The 18,518-nt window shown below is 52.1% G+C and overlaps 1 protein-coding gene across 1 annotated transcript; it reads left to right on the forward strand.

Annotated features, from left to right (window-relative positions):
- Nucleotides 1-2,239: 2,239 nt before the first annotated feature.
- LOC122903203 (immunoglobulin lambda-like polypeptide 5) lies at nucleotides 2,240-9,274 on the forward strand. Its single transcript, XM_044243790.1, has 3 exons — nucleotides 2,240-2,439; nucleotides 7,588-7,706; nucleotides 8,826-9,274. The coding sequence occupies exons 1-3, from the start codon at nucleotides 2,240-2,242 to the stop codon at nucleotides 9,140-9,142; spliced, it is 636 nt and encodes a 211-aa protein (XP_044099725.1). The 3' UTR covers nucleotides 9,143-9,274.
- Nucleotides 9,275-18,518: the final 9,244 nt, after the last annotated feature.

Raw genomic sequence — 18,518 nt, forward strand, 5'->3', positions numbered from 1 at the left:
TGAAAATAGAGCTACCCTATGACCTAGCAATCACACTCCTGGGTATTTACCCAAAAGAAACAAATGCAGTGATCTGAAGGGACACGTGTACCCCAATGTTTGTAGCAGCAATGCCCACAATAGCCAAACTATGGAAAGAGCCCAGATGTCCAACAACAGATGAATGGATAAAGAAGATGAGGTATAGACATACAATGGAATACTACTCAGCCATCAAAAAATGAAATTGTGCCATTTGCAACAACATGGATGGAACTAGAGGGTATTATGCTAACGAAATAAGTCAATCAAAGAAAGACAATTATCATATGATCTCTCTGATATGAGGAACCTGAGAAACAAAACAGAATCATAGGGGAAGAGGAAAAAATAAAACAAGACAAAATCAGAGAAGGAGACAAACCATAAGAGCCTCTTAATTATGGGAAACAAACTGAGGGTTGCTGGAGGGGAGGGGGTACCTGGGTGATGGACATTAAGGAGGGCATGTGATGTCAATAGCCAAACTATGGAAAGAACCTAGATGTCAATCAACAGATGAATGGATAAAGAAGATGAGGTATATATATACAATGGAATACTATGCAGCCATCAAAAGAAATGATATCTTGCCATTTGTGATGACGTGGTTGGAACTAGAGGGTATTATGCTTAGAGAAATAAGTCAATTGGAGAAAGACAACTGTCATATGATCTCCCTGATACAAGGATGTGGAGAGGCAACGTGGGGGGTTTGGGGGTAGGAAAAGAATAAATGAAACAAGATGGGATTGGGAGGGAGACAAACCATAAGAGACTCTTAATGTCACAAAACAAACTGAAGGTGGCTGGGGGGAGGGGAGTAGGGAGAGGGTGGTGGGGTTATGGACATTGGGGAGAGTATGTGATATAGTGAGTGCTGTGAAGTGTGTAACCTGGTGATTCACAGACCTGTACCCCTGGGGCTAATAATACATTATATGTTTATTAAAAAAATAAAATTATTTAATAATTTTTTAAAAAGAAGCACTAGGTAGCCAAGGCTGAACTTGGGAACCATAAAAATTAATAGAAAATTATATCTGAATATAGTTTATTTGAATAGTATAGCACAAAATAAAAATACCATGGTGGTTTTAAAAAAAAAAAAAAAAAGGAGGGCACGTGATGTAAGGAGCACTGGGTGTTATATAAGACTGATGAATCACTGACCTCTGCTTCTGAGACCAATAATACCTTCTATGTTAATTAATTGGATTTAATTTTTTTTTTTAAGTACATTAAGGGGCGCCTTGGTGGCTTAGTCGGTTAAGTGCCTGACTCTTGGTTTCGGCTCAGGCTGTGATCTCCCGGTGATGCCAGGAGGGATACTCTGGGACATCTGGGACTCCGGGAGGCGGGGCTGGCTGGTCCCCTCTGGTGACCAGAGTATACCTCCTGGCGGCACCCACTGCAGAACCAGGCTCTGGCCACCCCATGCGGGGGCTCAGTCCCTCTTCATTGCTTCTGCCCACCCCACACCTAAGCAGGGGTTCCCGGAGGGACAGTGTGTGCGCATTCCAGGGAGATGGAAAAGGGATCTCACGGAAGCCATTACTGCGTGCAGTGTGTCCATGCTATACTTACGACTTGACCTCTGGATAAAATCTATGAGGGTGAGAGTGAGTCTGTGTGTGTGTGTGAAAGAGAAAGAGAGAGATGACTCCCATGAGGTGCTGAACATGGTGCTTTAAACACTATTTTTAGAATTGTATCATGATTCCTGAACTTGAACATCGGCTTCCTGCTAAACTACACCTGTTTCCTCCCCTGTCGCCACCCCTGCCCCCAGGCTGCTCAGAACAGCAGCGCCAGTCCGAGCCCCAAATGCTGGCGGCTCCCGCTCCCCTGGCGTCCTTGGTCCTCCATGGCCTCTCCAGTCCCAGGGGAGATGCTCCGCAGAACCAGTCGCCCTCTGAGAAGGAAGGCAGGAGCAGGTGCGCCCCACCCAGGGCCCCAGGGGCAAAACCAGGCTTGCAGCTGTGAGGGAAGACGGTTGAGCTGTGGATGCCAACCACAGCAGGGCAGTTGGCCAATGGCCCGTTGGGAGAGAGCCCCCCGGAGTAATAGCCATGGGCCTTGGAGAGAAGGTTCAGGCAGAGGACGAGGCCACTTGGGCCACGGAACACTGGGATACCCACTGCCAGCAAGAAAGACCGGGGTACCCACTATCTCTCCTCCAGGGAGCTCCAGGCTGCAGGTCCTTTGACCCTGAAGGCAAATGAGGCCAGGGACAGGTCAGGTGGGCTCTGAGGCCCCCTGGGGGCAGAGACCTGGCTCCAAGTCATACTGGCCCCTGCTGCTGCTGGGCTTGGCTGTGGGTGCCCAGGGCCGGCTGCCCCCCGAGACAGTAGCCCCACCGAACAGCACCCCAGAGCCCAGAGCCCCAGCAGGAAGCAGCTCTCGGAGCCTGTGGGACAGGTAAGGGACTGAGTGAGTCACGGGGGTGAGGGAGGAGAGCGTCTTTGCTGCCAGAACTGGGCCTGGGACACTGAGCTGCTATGAGGGGGACAAGAAAGACAAGGGAAAAAAATCAGTGAGAAGAGAGGCAGGCTGGACAGACCCTGGCTTTATTTAAAGTGTTGACATTTTGTCCAGGGTATATTTGTTTGCATTATTTTTTTTTTACTATTGCATTAAAATATTATTTATCTGACTTACTGCACTTTCTGGCACTCCAAAATTTTACACCCAAGGCTAGCGGCTCACTCACCTCACCTTGGTCTTCTGGGTAGGGAAGAAGGAGGCAGGGGCAGGATATCCATGTGGGTGGTGGGTGCTGTGGCTGGGCCAGGGTGCCCAGGGCACCTCCTTTATGCTGATGAGTCATCTCCTTGCCCTTCTCCTGCTGGGCAAGGGCCACCCCCTGGAGCACTAGGGTGCAGGCTTCCTACCTCAGAGTGGGCCTTCCCTGCTGTCCCCAGGTCACTGGACCCTCTGCCAAGCATTTTCAGCCAGAGCCACCTCCTGCAACCCACCCCCTAAGAACTCGAGCCACCCAGGGTGCAAGCTCCTCCATGGGAAAGGCCCCCACAAGGGTCTTTTGGGGGGCCACGGTCAGCCCCCACTTGCTGATTGAACCCAGCCCCCACCTCTCATGTATGGGTGGGAAGTCCCTGGACAAAGTGCCAAGCGTCTGGGTCCGTTCATGATAATGGGCACTAATCCCTTTAGGGGCAGAATGTCCCTGAACAGCCCCACAAGGCACAGCCCACTGTCATCCCCATTTTACAGATGAGGATGGAGGTCCAAAGAGCTGAGGGGATCTGCTCAGTGTCATATAGCTGGTGCAGACTCCAACACTCATATCCAATGGCCTGCATCTGTTCCCACCCGATCTCCTAACTTGGGGGGGCTGACAGGTCTGCTCCTCGCAGTCTCAGCTGCCTACCCTGCAAAACAATGGGTCCCAATTGGGTGAGGGCCTTGTAGTCTGACGCCCACCCCAGGGATGCTGGTGTCGTCGTGGTGAAGGGCTAGAACAAGACGAGATGCGTCTGTTCTGTACTGGCAGGCCAGCCATGGAGGGTGGGTCAGCACCTGTGGGGGTCGGGCAAGGACTGGTATCTCAGCGTCCGGCAGGGTCCAGGGAAACACAGAGAGAGAGATGGAGCCCCATGCAGGGTCAGGCCTTATGCTGGGGCTGGGATACCAGGGGAGGAAGGTTTGGCCCCAGCTCAAGGTCCCTCGGGAGAGGGGCAGGTGAAACAGTAACCACACCCAAGGACGGTGGCAAAGGGGTACGGGCATAGAATGCCCGAAAAGGGGCATCCTGGGGAATGTTTGCAAGGAAAGGACATGACCAGACTTGGGTGATTGAGGGTGGGAATCCAGGGCTAGAAAGACTTGGATACGTGTGTGGCGGGTTCCCTGGCAAAGTGCATGGGTCCTTGGAGATTGAGGAGGTGGGAGTAACAGGAAAGGGAGGAGCCAGGATGTCCCCCACTGGGGTTTTTTTGCTAGCCAGTTAAAGGAACGCTGTGACAGCACCAGTGTGTCCTGTATCTTAACAAAATGGTCCAAGAGAAGGAGCGTCTGTAAGGCCTTGGTCTCGCCCAAGGAGGTCCATTCACTTTCCTGACACTCAGGGCCAGGGGATATAGAGAGAATGGGCCCAAAACAAGGAGCTCACATGCCATCTTGAGGACAGACCGATAGACCATTTAGAGCAGTAAGGTGGGAGGAGGGAAATGACCAAGCTGGTTTCACAGACAAAATGCTGTTGGCCAGTGATGGGATGTCTCCAGGCAAAGGAAGTAGCCAAGGCAGAGAGGAGAGTGAGGTGCGAAGGCCACGTCAGAGATTGGGGGAGGGGAGAGGGAGACTGGCGGCCGACTGCAGGGGGTTTCACGCACTGGTGCTTTTTCCTGAGATCCTTGAGGGACTTTCGTAGGGGACTCTCAGAGTCAGATTTGTGTCTTGGGAAAATGGCTCCGGATTTTTTTTTTTTTAAGATTTTATTTATTTATTTGACAGACGGAGATCACAAGTAGGCAGAGAGGCAGGCAGAGAGAGAGAGGAGGAAACAGGCTCCCCGCTGAGCAGAGAGCCTGATGTGGGGCTCGATCCCAGGACCCTGGGATCATGACCTGAGCCGAAGGCAGAGGCTTTAACCCACTGAGCCACCCAGGCGCCCCGGCTCCGGATTTTTTGACGGCAGATTAGAGCTGCAGAGGGAGGGCTGTCCACACAAGGACCAAGCTCACCTGTGAAACCGGCAAGTGAATTTAAAGTGATCGTGCCAGAGGGTTGACGAAGGACTGGGCATTCTCATGGATGGTCAGGGGGAGACGAAATTCTTGGAACAATGACACCATGTGTCAAAATTCACAAAAACCTGCATTCCTTTTAACCAAGTAATTCCACTCCTAGAAATTTATCTTGAGGAAGTAATGAGAATTTGAGCTAAATATTGTATGTGTGTTCGGAGGAAAAAGTAGAAACACCCTCAAAGTTCAATGATAAGAGAAGGTAAAATTAACTATGGCATATCATGGAAGAGAATAATAAATGATATATAGAGATGCAGATATATAGAGATAGAGACATAGAGATATGTATTTGGTGGCTATAATAACATATTAAAGATTTCTATTTTTATTTTACTTTAATTTATACAGAGTAAAATTCCCTCTTTTTGGTATAGTAGCTGTAAATTTTAATAAAATCATAGAGTCATGTAACTAGCACCACAATCAAGATAGAGAACATTTCCATTACCCCCCAAAATTTCCTTGTTTCCCTTTGGTAATCAGTCCCTTTCTGGGCCCCAACCATGGCAACCACTGATCTCTCTGTGACCCTATAGTTTTGCCTTTTCCAAACTATCATATACATGGAATAGTACAGTATATAACCTTTTCATAAATTAAACTTTTTATTTTGAAATCATTGTAGATTCACATGTAGTTGTAAGAAACAACACAAGGGCCCAGGTCCCCTTCACCTGGTTTCCCCCAAAGCCACCCAGGCGTCCCAGTTCTCTCTGTGTTTTGTATTTGTCGGTCTGTTAAACATTTCTCAAAGCTGTTAAACTTCGAAGAACCAGCTTTTGGTTGTACTGGTTCTCTTTATTGTTTTTTACTCTCTAATTCATTTATTTCTACTCTAATCATTATTATTTCCTTCCTTCTGCTAGCTTTGGAATTAACTTGTTCTTCTTTTTCTATTTACTTAAGGTAGACTTAAGTTATTGGTTTGAAATCTTTCTTCTTTTTTTTAAGATTTTAAAATTTGGGGTGCCTGGGTGGCTCAGTGGGTTAAGCCTCTGCCTTCGGCTCTGGCCATGATCCCAGGGTCCTGGGATCGAGCCCCACATTGGGCTTTCTGCTCAGCAGGGAGCCTGCTTCCCCCTCTCTCTCTCTGCCCGCCTCTCTGCCTACTTGTGATCTCTGTCTGTCAAATTAAAAAAAAAACTTTGAATTTTTCATGAAGTCCAACTTGTCTAGTTTTCCTTTGTTGCCTGTGCCTTCAGTGTCTTATCCAAGAAATCACTGCCAATCCAATGTTGTAAAACTTTTGGCCTATGTTTTCTTCTAAGAGCGTCATTATTTTAGCTCTTATATTTATGTCTTGCATTCATTTTGAGTTCATTTTTGTCTATGATGTTAAGTAAGAGTCCAACTTCATTCTTCTGCATGTGGATATCTATGTTTCCCAGTACCATTTGTTGAAAAGACTGTCCTTCCCCCACTGAATGGTCTTGGCACCCTTGTTAAAAATCATTTGAGTTTATGCATAAGAGTTTATTTCTGGGCTCTCTGTTCTATTTATTCCATTGGTTTGTATTTATGTCAATACCACACTTTCTTAATTGTTGTAGATTTATAGTAAGTCTCAAAGTCTTATACTGTCATTTCTCCGACTTTGCTCTTTCCTTTCAAAATTGTGTTAGCTATTCGGAGTCCTTTGTCCCTCTATAGAAACTTTAGAATCAGCTTGCCAATATCAACAAACTAATTTGCTGGGAATTTGATTAGGATTGCATTGAAGCTACAGATCTGGCCTGAGGGTTGAGCAGTGAGAGCACTCATAGTCACATGTGACAAGATGAAGACAGAAAAGGAGCTGGGTTGGGGGAATGGTGGTCAGTCTCATTTGGGTATGGTAAATTTGAGATTCCTGTTGAACATCCAGCTGGAGATGGTCAGTAGCAATTTAGGAAGAGTCAAGGAGAGGGTTTGAAACTGAATAGACTCGAGCCTCACCAAATGGGCAGTAGTGGGAATCCACAATGTAGGAAGATGGCAAAGAAGGAGGACCCAGGGTGCTGGTCAGGGAGTCCGCTGCCATGCATGGGCAGGAGTGAAAGGGAGGTTAGGGGAGGAGAATGGGAGGTCTCAGGTACCAACAGGAAGAGGGTCACTGAAAAGAGGCTGACTCTATGTTACATCCTGTAAAGACATAATGTACAGCAGGAATTGGGAAAATACCAGGAAGAGGGCCTTGTTGGCCTTGACCTGAGAATTTTCAGGGAGAGATGAAGATGAAAGCCAGGGAGGCCCTCCATGTCTCAGGATATGAAACAGTGCCTGGAGCTACTGTTGGATGGATAGATGGGTAAGTGGATGGTTGGTTGGAAGGATGATAGATGCATGAACACATGGATAGGTGGACAGAAAAACAGCGGTCTGAGAGATCAGAGAAAAAACTTCATCAAAGAAGTGGGACTGCATTGTGCCTTGGTGTGTAGAGAAAAGTGGGGGGTCTTCACATGGGAGAACTACGAGTCAGGAATGTCCCAGTCCCAGACCAACCAGTAGGCCCAGAGAGGAAGCCACCTGGCTGGACCATGGGAAATTGTAGGAGAGGAACCCTTGGAAGCTCTATGTGAGGCTCAGCGATTTACTGAACACCTACTCCATGCAATGTCACCATCAGCACTGAGGATTAGGAGATGACCAGGACAGCCTTGGAAAGGGGAGAAATATACAAGACATGGGCGGCGTCTACCTCAATCAGTGGGTTGGGTATGGGGACACCTCTGGCCTATGGGGTCATCCAGGTGTGTCACAGCCTCTAGGAGGCTGACTGCCCAGCCCCACTGCTACAGCCTTATGCCCATCACAGGTTCCTATTCTGGCCCGGGCCCCATGGGGCAGGCCCCAGGTGCTGGCCCGGTGGGTTTTGGCCCGAAACTCAGTCACCCTGGTATGTTTTCAGTGACGGAACCCAGCTCACCGTCCTAGGTAAGTGGCTCTCACCACATTTCTCAACCTGTCCCACCCCTCTGTTGTCTTGGGAAAGTTAGTTTTCTTTGGGGGCTGCTTCCTGTCCTCTCTCCCAACCTTAAGGACAGAGCCCCTAGCAGATCTATGGGATCTGGGGGAAGTAGATTGGCCTGAGGGAACCAGCAGGAAGGACCCAATGGTACAAACATTTACCTTTAGAATCTGACAGTTGAATGTGTTCAGATTCCAGGGGCGTACACTGGATGGAGAGGGTATCCAAAAATGGGTGTTCCTTCCCTTCTTCCAGGGCAGACAGCTGTGTGGGGTCTGAGGCAGATTCTGACTAGGGGTCCTGGGGCAGCCTTACATAGAGTCCCTTCAGGTCTTGGCCAAGGGCTTAATAACATCCAGGCTAGGAGGGCCACACAGGAGGCTGGGGACATGGTTGGGGCTTGTGAACCCAGCTTATGGGGACACAGAGGGGCAGTCTGAGGGGAAGCCCATGGGAGGGGGACAGAATAGTCTGGTTTGCTCTAGGCTGAAGTGCTGAGAACCTCTGCTAGGCCACGAGGACACAGGCACAGAGACAAGAGTGATGCAGGCCAGGGTGACCAGAAATACAGCCCTCCTAAAACATTGGTCAGAAAGGAGCAGGTCCCATGGGGCAGAGCCTTACCAGTCCCTGGAGCTCCATAACCCCCAGGTGTCTCACCTGTCCAAGGGCTGGCCTCCTGCTGGAAGACCCTGAGAGTGACAGGGTCTCCATGCCCCACTGGGCGCAGGCTTGGGACCTCCCCACACACCGTCAGAGCTGTCCTGGCAGGCTGGATAGGGGACTCCAGTTTACAGGGCAAGTACCTGGATCTGGAAGAATGAAGTGATATGGGGGCCAGATGCTGGCCTGAGGAAGACACTGAGGCCGCAGAATCACTTCTCACACATCTGGGAGAGGTGACATGGCAGATCTGCTGGGAGCCTCGGGGGCTGCTTGCTGTCCAGGGCTGGAGTTGAAAGGAGGGTCTCCTGGTAAACAAGCATGGACACCATGAGAACAGTCACAGAGGCTGTAGGTAAGGGAAGGGCCGCCCAACACTTTGACTCAGCCTGCATCTTTCACTCTCCCTTCTGTCCACATAGGTCAGCCCAAGTCAACACCCTCGGTCACACTCTTCCTGACATTCTCTGAGATCACGGCCAACGAGGCCACCCTGGTGTGCCTCATCAGTGACTTCTACCCCAGCGGCGTGACGGTGGCCTGGAAGGCAGACGGCAGCCCCATCACCCAGGGCGTGGAGACCACCAAGCCCTCCAAACAGAGCAACAACAAGTACGCGTCCAGCAGCTACCTGAGCCTGTCGCCTGACAAGTGGCAATCTCACAGCAGCTTCAGCTGCCTGGTCACGCACGAGGGCAAAACCGTGGAGAAGAAGGTGGTCCCCTCACAGTGCTCTTAGGTCCCCGACACCCTCCCCCACCCAGCGGGGCCTGGAGACACAGGACCTCCAGAACGATCTACCCACCCCCAGGGTCATCCCAACCCTTCTCCCTGTATCCAGTCAATACTCAATAAAATGCTCTTTATTCAATCAGAAATCGTGGACTCAGCTCATTGCGTTTCAGACGCATTGTGTCCTCAAATGTGAACATGATTCTTTTCACCCTGTGGGAAAGGAGTCAACAGAGGCATTGTCACGTTTCTGGGAGGGCAAGTTTTACTCTCACCCAGAACTGCCAGAGAATATTCCAGAACAGGAGATACTGACAGCAGAACCGAGAAATGCCTTCCTCCACCATGTCTCCATGCTTACTTTTCTTGCATGGACCACATCGGTCACCACCAGTACCAAAGCCCACTGCTTCTGGTTCCCTGTGGACTCCTGGATAACGTGTGAGCTCCACCCTGGATCTAGGGCCTCACCATCAGAGACTAGCTCCTTTCTGAGATGTCCACTCTCCTTTCTTTATGCCCCCCCCATTGCCATGTTTTGGCTGGTTTTCTACCCCATTTAGATATTCCCTATTGTCAGCCTAGAGCATTCACCCTTCCTTAGGTTACCCCCTGCTCCTGCCTCCCCAGGAACACTGTCCTGTGCCCCTCCCACAGACGTCTCTGTCACACTCAGTACAGGACCCTCAGTCCCTGGAACCTAGTCACTCAATCCCGCACTGCCACTGAAGACTCCTCCTCCTCCCACATGTGTCATCGGGTTCCAGCGTGCATTCAGGGTCCCTGGGAAGCAGGGACCTTTTAGAGTCCAATCCACCACTGACCCCACCATAAGCACTAAACCAAAATGTCCATGGGTAGTCACTGGGGCCATGAGTTCAATGACAAGCTTACATTCTGGAGTGTGTGCTGGACAACTGTGAACCATGAGCCAGCTCATGTTAGGAGTTGGCAATGGGCCCTGAGAACCAGGAAGACTGCTGTGCTAGGAGCTAGCTCAGGAGCTTGGGTCCCGGCTCCGTGTCCCACACACAGACTGGACACGTGCACATGCACGGTCAGGTTGTATGCACATGCTAGTACACACGCATGTCTGCTATTGCACACATGGCCAGGTTGGGCACGTGTCTAGGATGTGTGGTGGCATCCAGAACCCTCCGTGGGCCTCCACTCAGCCAAGGGCACAGGCCCCATCATGTCTGTGTTGGAAACAGGTCTGTCAGCTCCGCAGGGTGGCATTCCCCAAGCAAGCTGGGCCACACACAGAGCTCCTTCCAGGAAGCTACCTGGAATGGGATATGTCACTCAGACACTCCCCGCTGCCCCTCCATGGCTTGGGATGGGGGGAAGCTCACCCTCCCCGTCAAGGACCTGAAGATGCGAGTGGGGAGGGAGCCCCCTCTCAAGCTCCCATGGCCCAGACCAGCCCCCACAAGGAGGAGGCTGGACCTTGAGCTTCCCTAGCATCTGCAGGTGGGCCTGGGTTTGGCGGGGGGGGGGGGGGGGGGGCGTGTGTGGGCGACAGAGGGTTTGTGTTCCAGGCTATGTCACCATGTGATGTGTTCATTGGAGGGACCCAGGTGACTGTGCTGTCTCTCTCTTTGAGAACCAAAGTGAAATTTGGACTTGAATTTCTCTCCTTCCCATTCAGTCTAGGACTGGGATCTGAATGCTCTGGCATTCTGGAAAGTTCACTTTTTCTCTGGCCATCTCACCACCTATAGTCTATTCCCGCTCTGCAGCACCTGGTGGGGACAGGATAGGCCAGTTCCCGTGACCCCTTCCTGCCCTCGTTGCTGGGACTCAGATCTGCTTCTCCAGTTGACCATCCCAGCTGGCGTCTGGGATAGAAGGAATCTTCAGTTTTCCTTATGGGGTAGTTTCAATCTTACCCAGAATAGCCAAAAGAATATTCCTGGATAGAAGACAGGCCAGCAGGACAGGACAGCCCACCCTCTGCTCCTTCCCTATGTTTACCATTCTTGTGTGGACCATGTCCCACCCCGAGCAGTCTCTGGGCTAATGGCTAAGCTCCTCCCTGGAATCCTGGGGTCTCACTAGCTGGGACTGTGAGGCAAGAAACCTCTCCTTGGAAGGGAGGAGAGCCTGAAAGACAGACACCATGTTAAAGACAGAAGGACCAAGCTGGACAGACAGAATCCCTGCATGAAGACACTAGGGAGAGTTACCTGGGGGAGATCTCGGGCAGACCAATGCTGGAGGACAGATGGATTTCTCAAGGAGCTCTAAGGTCTCAAGGCTGATGCAAGCCAGGAAAAGGACAGCTCAGGGCTGGGGTGCCTCAGGGGTGGGATGAGGACAGGTGAACCTGCAGAGGGACAGAGACTAAAGAGAGGGTGCCAGGGCTCCCCCAACTGAGGCATTGAGATGCTCCCGACAGGCCTGGAGGGCTTTTGCCAAGGCTCACGCCTGTCATCCCCAGCCCTGCTCCGGGCGCCCAATCAGCGCTCAATAAAATGTCCTTTTGTCAATCAGAAATCATGCTCTCTGCTAATTTCTTTGGGTCTCACACTTGATTAGCAGCCTCTCCAGGATTCTCAGGGTGACATGCATGTGATCGAGGTAGGAAAGTAGCCCAAGAGGAGAGACCCACACTCTCCTTGGAGCATCTCTCGGGATAGGAGGAGTCTGGTCACTAGAACCTCTGTCTCTCTGTCCTCTCCCTCCACCATTCCTCCTCCAGCACAGAACCATGCCCATTCCCAGCTATCTCTCTGGTCGGGAGGGCCATGGCTGTGACCTCCAGATAAGCTCTTCCTCCCTGACCTTGTGGGGACCCTCCACACCCTGGTGTCCTCTCTTTCCTCAACCTGGAAACCCTGCTCTGACCTGGGCCCCCTCTGCTCCTTGCCCTTGTCCCCCTATGCCCTCCTCCCCCCACCCCACCCAGCTCTGCTTCTGTTCACTTCACCCCCTCCCTGTCGCTCCCTCAGGCTGGACCACGCATAGGGTCCAGGACACTCCAGTAGCTCGGTTTCACAGGCTCTTGAATCTGGACTTGAATTCCTCACTGGATGGCAGGTTCAGAGATGTAAGAGGAATAGAAGAAAGCCAGGAAGAAAATGTTGAACATAAGGCCTGCTGGGAGCTTTGGGCATCTGCAAAAACTCTGAGCTCCCCAGGAACCAGTGCAAGGAGGGAAATAGGTGCCCCCCAGTTTCTCTGCTGGAGGGAAACCGGTGTCTCAATGCTGAGGCCAGGTATCTTGTACCATAATAAAAAGTGGGGACCTGGGATGCCTGGGTGGCTCAGTTGGTTGGACGACTGCCTTCAGCTCAGGTCATGATCCTGGAGTCCCAGGATCGAGTCCCGCATCGGGCTCCCTCTCTGGGGAGTCTGCTTCTCCCTCTGACCTTCTCCTCGATCATGCTCTCTCTCGCGGTCTCTCTCTCAAATAAATAAATAATTTAAAAAAAAAAAGTGGGGACCTGTTTCACCTGAGACCTCCCCAGGGATGGGACTCGGGCTCGGACACACACTCAGATAACCCTCCAGCAGCCTCAGGATACAGCAATGACCTTAAGGATGATTCCGCTGCCTCTGCATGGGGAGCCCCCTATGTTCCTGTCTCCATTACTGCCAGGTTACTGTAGCCCAATGGGGCAGGGGTGATTACCTAGTTACAGTCCCCTGATTTGGCCCAGTGCATCCCTGCCAGGCAAGCTCCTGCTCCTGGACCCAGAATGGACCCTTGGCGCCAAGTCCCAGCGCCCCACACCCACTGCAGGCCCAGCCCACGCCCACTCTGCCTGATGGCCCCTTGGCTACTCTGGGGCCTATGAGCCACTCCCCATTTGTGCCCCAGCTCTGCCAAAGAAAGATGGGGTACTGGCCCAGGTGTGAGGCTCAGAAAATCATCTGCCATCTTCTGGGGGCCTCTCTGGGAGACTTCTCTCCACTCAACCCTGGAAGTCACTGGGAAAAGCAGAGTCCAACTGGGGACGTTCTGGGTGGCACTACAGGGTTCTGGGGGCCTGGAGTTCCAGATACCCTCGGACATGAGGGGTGGTCAATAGACCCGGCCCCAGCACCTGCAGCCCTTCATGCTGGGTCCCTGGGCTCCCGCTCCCGCCTGCACTCTGGGGGGTTAAAGTGGGATGGGCCAGGTGTGTCACTGTGGGAGGTGGCCACAGATGGGTTGACGGTGATCCCCTGCTGAGTACTGCTTGAGGCTCCTGTTTGACCTCCTGTGATGCACTGGGCAGCCCAGAAGGCAAGTACCCATCCCCCACACCTTACAGACAGGGACACTGAGGCTTCCCGAGCGCTGGCAGCCTGCAGAGCTCTTTCTCTGGTCAGGTGGTCATAGTCACAGAGACGATGGGCACCCAGGCCTCTCCCTCACCCCAAGGTCACCCTCTTTCCTGGAGAAGTCACAACTATGCCAGGCCAGGAGAAGATGCTGAACACACAGACCCTGTTTATCTCTAGAGATCAAAGATACCCTTAAGGCTCTGTGGGGTGGGAGGATCTGGGCTCCTCGGCCTTCTGGTCTCAGCACTGGAACATGCTGAGTGTGGCGGCAGGAGTGTCCCTGTGTGTGAGTGGGGGTGGGATGTGTGTGTGGGTGTGTGTGTCAGCGTCTGGAGCTGCAGGTGTGACCGGCTGTGAGTGTGGGGTGTGGGTTTGTGCCTATCCCTTTGCACCTCACGGGCAACTTCCTAGGGACAGGGTCAGTCAGTCACCACAGGGCCTCTCTGGACCACAGCCATGGACCCAGGGATCTCCTACCTACTCCCCGCCTTCTGTTAGGCCTGCAGGCTCAGGGAGGCTCTGGCCCCTTCCTGACCCTCTCCACAGGCCTCCACCCTCTGACTCTCCAGTTCCCAGGGCAGGCTCCACACTCCTGTCCTCTCAGCAAGGGGATGTCTCAGCGGGCCCATGCACCCTCCAGCATGCTGAGTGTGAGCTCCCCCGGAGACCTGAGATTGGAGGATGTCAGAGCCTGTCAGCCGGCCCCTCGGGGGCCACAGGCTCCTGAACAAAGCAGGGGCAGGTGTTGTGTGCCCGTTTCACAGATAAGAGAGCCAAGGCTCTGACAATGGGCTGGGGGGTTGGGGTAAAGCCTGGGGTCACAAGGTGAGTTCCTGCTGTCCTTGACCTGCAGGCTCTTTCCTCAGCTCCACTCTCCTATGTGACATGTCACTCATTCACTCACACCCTCCTTTATTCAACAATCCCTCAGTGAGCACTGCTGTGGGCCAGGGCTGGCAGCAAGGAGATGAGAAAGAATTCATGGCCCGGGACAGCCACGGAGACCCCACTCTCATCCTCGAGCCCCCAGATCAGCTCTCAGCCCAGGGAGCATCTGATGAACCTCAAGCTTCTTCCTGCTCACATAGAATAAGATGGAACCAACAGAAATGTATGCTGAGTGCCCGCAGCTGCCGTCACTGGCCACTACTCTGGGCATGTCACCATCCCTCATGGCCCCTTGATGTCCCTGTTAGGACTGTCCTAGCCCATTTCACTGAAGGTCACTGAGCATGAGGGTTGCACTGGGGCTGCCCTGCCTAGGTAAGAGCAGGGTCATCCCTTCCTGGAAGGAGTGATGGCCCTGGGACACCAGGCAGGCAAGTCCACACAGGACGGAGAAGAGGGACGGGTCCTGGGGAGGGAGGTTTGACCTGACCCTGCCTGCCTAGTTGTAGGACCCAGGGCAGCCCCATCCCTAAGGACCTCTTTACTGCTGGAGGCCTGAGCTGAAAGACAGGACCAGGACTGAGTCAGATGGGGGAGGGAGGCTGTGACTTCCTTCTCAGCCCAAAAGACAGAGCCCAGAATAGCCTCAGGCTGGGGAGGGCGAAGGGACCTGGGGGGATGGGGGACCAGCTGGTCACCTGGGACCACAGCAACCAAATTCTGTTTGGCCAGGAATGCCACAAGTGGTGGACTCCCCCAGAGCATCTAGGCTCAGGGCAGGCTCTGGGGGAAGGGGAGGGACCTGCGTCCTGGATTTTCCTGGACATTCCCAGTTCAGGCCTGTGTCCCAGTGTGATTTTTTTTAAAGATTTTATTTATTTATTTAGCAGAGAGATAGCACAAGTAGGCAGGGTGTAGGGGATTCTGGGGGTCATGCACAGTAAGCAAATGTGGTCTGGTGGCAGCAACAACTTCTGTAACCTCAAAACAGGACCTGGGAGCTAGACCCCCAGGGCTGGAAGGACAGAGGTAGGGAGAGCATTCTGGGGGGCGCAGCATGAGCAAAGGTGCAGAGGGGAGACTGAGGCCAGCAGAGGACGGGTCCCGCCTGAGCTCACACAGGGGTGCTCTGTGTGGAGAGCTGCCCTCTGCCAGGCACCAGACATGCTCACACGCGGTGACCTCCCTCCATCACTCTGCAGCCCCAATTCCTTCTCAGGGTGCAGAAAGGAGGTCCAAGTGTGGATGTCAGGCTGAGCCAGGAGTGCAGACCCCAGTGACAGTCCCTCTAACCCATGGGTGAGAGGAGGGAGGGCCAGAAGGCAAAAGGCCTCAGGAAGACTCTACAGTGGGAGCCCAGCCCCAGGGTCAGGCAGGCAGGAGTCCCCACCCACACACAAGCCTTCTCCACCCTTGACCTTGGGTGATTTGCATCCCCTCTCTGGGCCTCAGTTTCCTCCTTTGTACAAGGGGGAGATAATTCACCTCTTCCCCACAGGGTCGGTGTGGGGATTTGAGACGATGCCTGTGGTGTGCCTGACCCATGGTGATCCTCGTTAACCACCAACAATTGCTGTCATTTCCTGGGCTCTTGCCCAAGGGACACCTCTGACATGCTGTGTGACCCTGGGCAAGTTGCTTCCCCTTTCTGGACCCTAGCCTTCCCCTCTGCTCAAGGACAACTGGGTGAGAGGTTCCAAGGGCCAGCCTGCTAGGAAACAATAAGATTCCTAAATGAAGGCATTGGTTAAGGAGGCCCGTGCTTGCCAGGACCCTGAGGCCTGAAGCAGAAGGGAGCTGGGCCAACTTGCCTTCCCCAACTCTGGTGACCTTGCAGGCCACCTTGGGAACCCCCAGGCTAAAGTTAATCCTAACTTTGACCTAAACTAGAACTCAAAGTGATAAATGGGGAGCAGTATGGGGAAGAGAAACTGAGCCCATGGTCAGTGGGGCATGGGACAGGTGACAAACAGAGCCAGGTGCAGCTCGGGAAGGGTACAGGGCAGACAGAGGCATTCAGCTAGAGCTGAATGTTAGTGCTGCTCACAGCAGGGAAGAGCAGAGCCCTCCCCCTATGCCCAGCCCCCTTCCCCACCACTCCCGTGCCTGGTGCTATCCCCCTGGCTGCCTCCCAGATCTCCAATCTGAATCCTGGAATCCTGGAGGGCCAGACCTCAGGGACTTCGACCTTCTCCTTCCAGGACCTTCATGGACAAAGGAAAAACTGCTGCCCCCACGGGGTGCAGCCCCTCCTGGATGTGCAGACTCTATCTCATCCTCGGCTCAGTACCAGGGAACCACAAGGCTCCCAGTAAACAGTGTGAATGAGGGAAGGAAGGCAGAGATGGGTGAGTAGATAGATGTGTGTGGGGGTGAGTGAGTGATGGATGTGCGGGTGGATGGATGGATGGGTGGGTGGGTGGTTCTGTGAACAGATGGAGAGACGGGTGCATGGCTGATGGATGTGCGGCTGGTTGGGTGGGTGTGGATGGATTAATGAATAGGTAGATGAGCGGGTGGATTAAATTGGTGGGTTCATGGATAGGTTAGTAATTGGATGGGTGAATGGATGGACAATAGTTGGGTGGGTGGGTAGATATTTTTTTTTAAAGATTTTATTCATTTATTTGACAGAGATCACAAGCAGGCAGAGAGAGGGGGAAGCAGGCTCCCTGCTGAGCAGAAAGCCCGATGTGGGACTTGATCCCGGGACCCTGAGATCATGACCTGAGCCGAAGGCAGAGGCTTTAATCCACTGAGCCACCCAGGCCCCCCACGTAGGTGGGTAGATCTTAACCATGAGAAACACAGACCCTTGGTGCCTGGTGCCTGAACCCAACACTTGGGTTCTGATGCTTATGGTGAGGGTGACCTTGGCGTTGTCATTGCCTTAATGTCTCTAAGCCTTGTCCCCTCACAGGCAACCAAGATGTGGGTCAGTACCTGCCCTGCACACCTCACCAACTCAGCTTCTGGGAAATAACCTGAAAAGACAGACAGGCAAGGAGGTGCTTTAAGATCCCTAGAGGGCTTCCCGGAAGCGCTCTTGGTGTGGAAGGACCTTGCAGGTCACTGAGCTGATCCCCCGGAGTTGGATCACAGCTTGTGGGAAGAGCCCCAGCTTGGAGCTCAGACAGACCTGGATTCTAGTCCTGACTCCACCACTTTCCAAGTGCATGACCTTGTGCAGGTGACTGAGACCATATACCGGTTCCAAACAAAATAGACTTTGGGACAAAAATCATTACAAGAGACAAAGAAAAATACTATATATTGATGAAAGGATCAATTAGCAAAGAAATAAAATAATTAACATATATATATCTTACTGCAGAGCCCCAAAATCAAAAGTGAGAACTGATAGAACTAAAGGGAGAAATAGACAGTTCTCCAATTATAAAATTATAAGTTCTACAATTATAAATTCTACAACTATACTTGGAGAATTCTATGCTCCACGATCAATAATGGGTAGAAGGTCTAGACAAGATTAATAAGAACATAGAGGAGTGGCACCTGGTGACTCAGTTCATTAAGTGTCCAGCTCTTGATTTCGGCTCAGGTCATGATCTCAGGGTACTTAGATGAAGCCCCACATTGGACTGCTCGCTGGGCATGGAGCCTGCTTAAGATTCTCTCTCTCCTCCTGCTCCCCTTTTCTCTCTTAAAAAAAAAAAAAAAAAAAAAAAAAAACAACAACAAAAAAAACTGTGGAGGCTGAGAAAATTAAGGCCATCCCATCTCAGGTTTAGCATTAGCACAAGTACAGCCATCTTAGCTTTGGCAGCATCTCAGGCCTAAGGGTTGAACTTTCCCCTACTTTACTTTACTTTAGTTCCAGGAATGCCCACCCTGCTTTAGTCCCAAGAAAGTATCCCACCCTGCAACAGCCCGGCAACAGCTAATCAGCTCACTGCAGAAAAGTCTGAAACTTCTCCCCCAGCCAAGCCTCTTGTAATGACCCATAAATCCCCTGCCTTAACTAGCCTCGGGGTCCAAGTCCCTACTCCGCTGTGTCGGGTATACTTGGGTCCAAGCTTAAGCTTGTCAAATAAACCCTCGTGTGATTGCATCAGTGCTTGGATCCTTGGTGGTCTCTCAGACGCGAAAACTTGGGCATAACACAACATAGGGGAACTACATAACACTATAAAACACATCTAATAAGACATATCTAATAACTACAAACGTCACAAAATATATAGAACATTCCATCCGAC

The sequence above is a fragment of the Neovison vison genome, chromosome 3 (assembly GCF_020171115.1).
Source record: "Neovison vison isolate M4711 chromosome 3, ASM_NN_V1, whole genome shotgun sequence".
Taxonomy (NCBI): Eukaryota; Metazoa; Chordata; class Mammalia; order Carnivora; family Mustelidae; genus Neogale; species Neogale vison.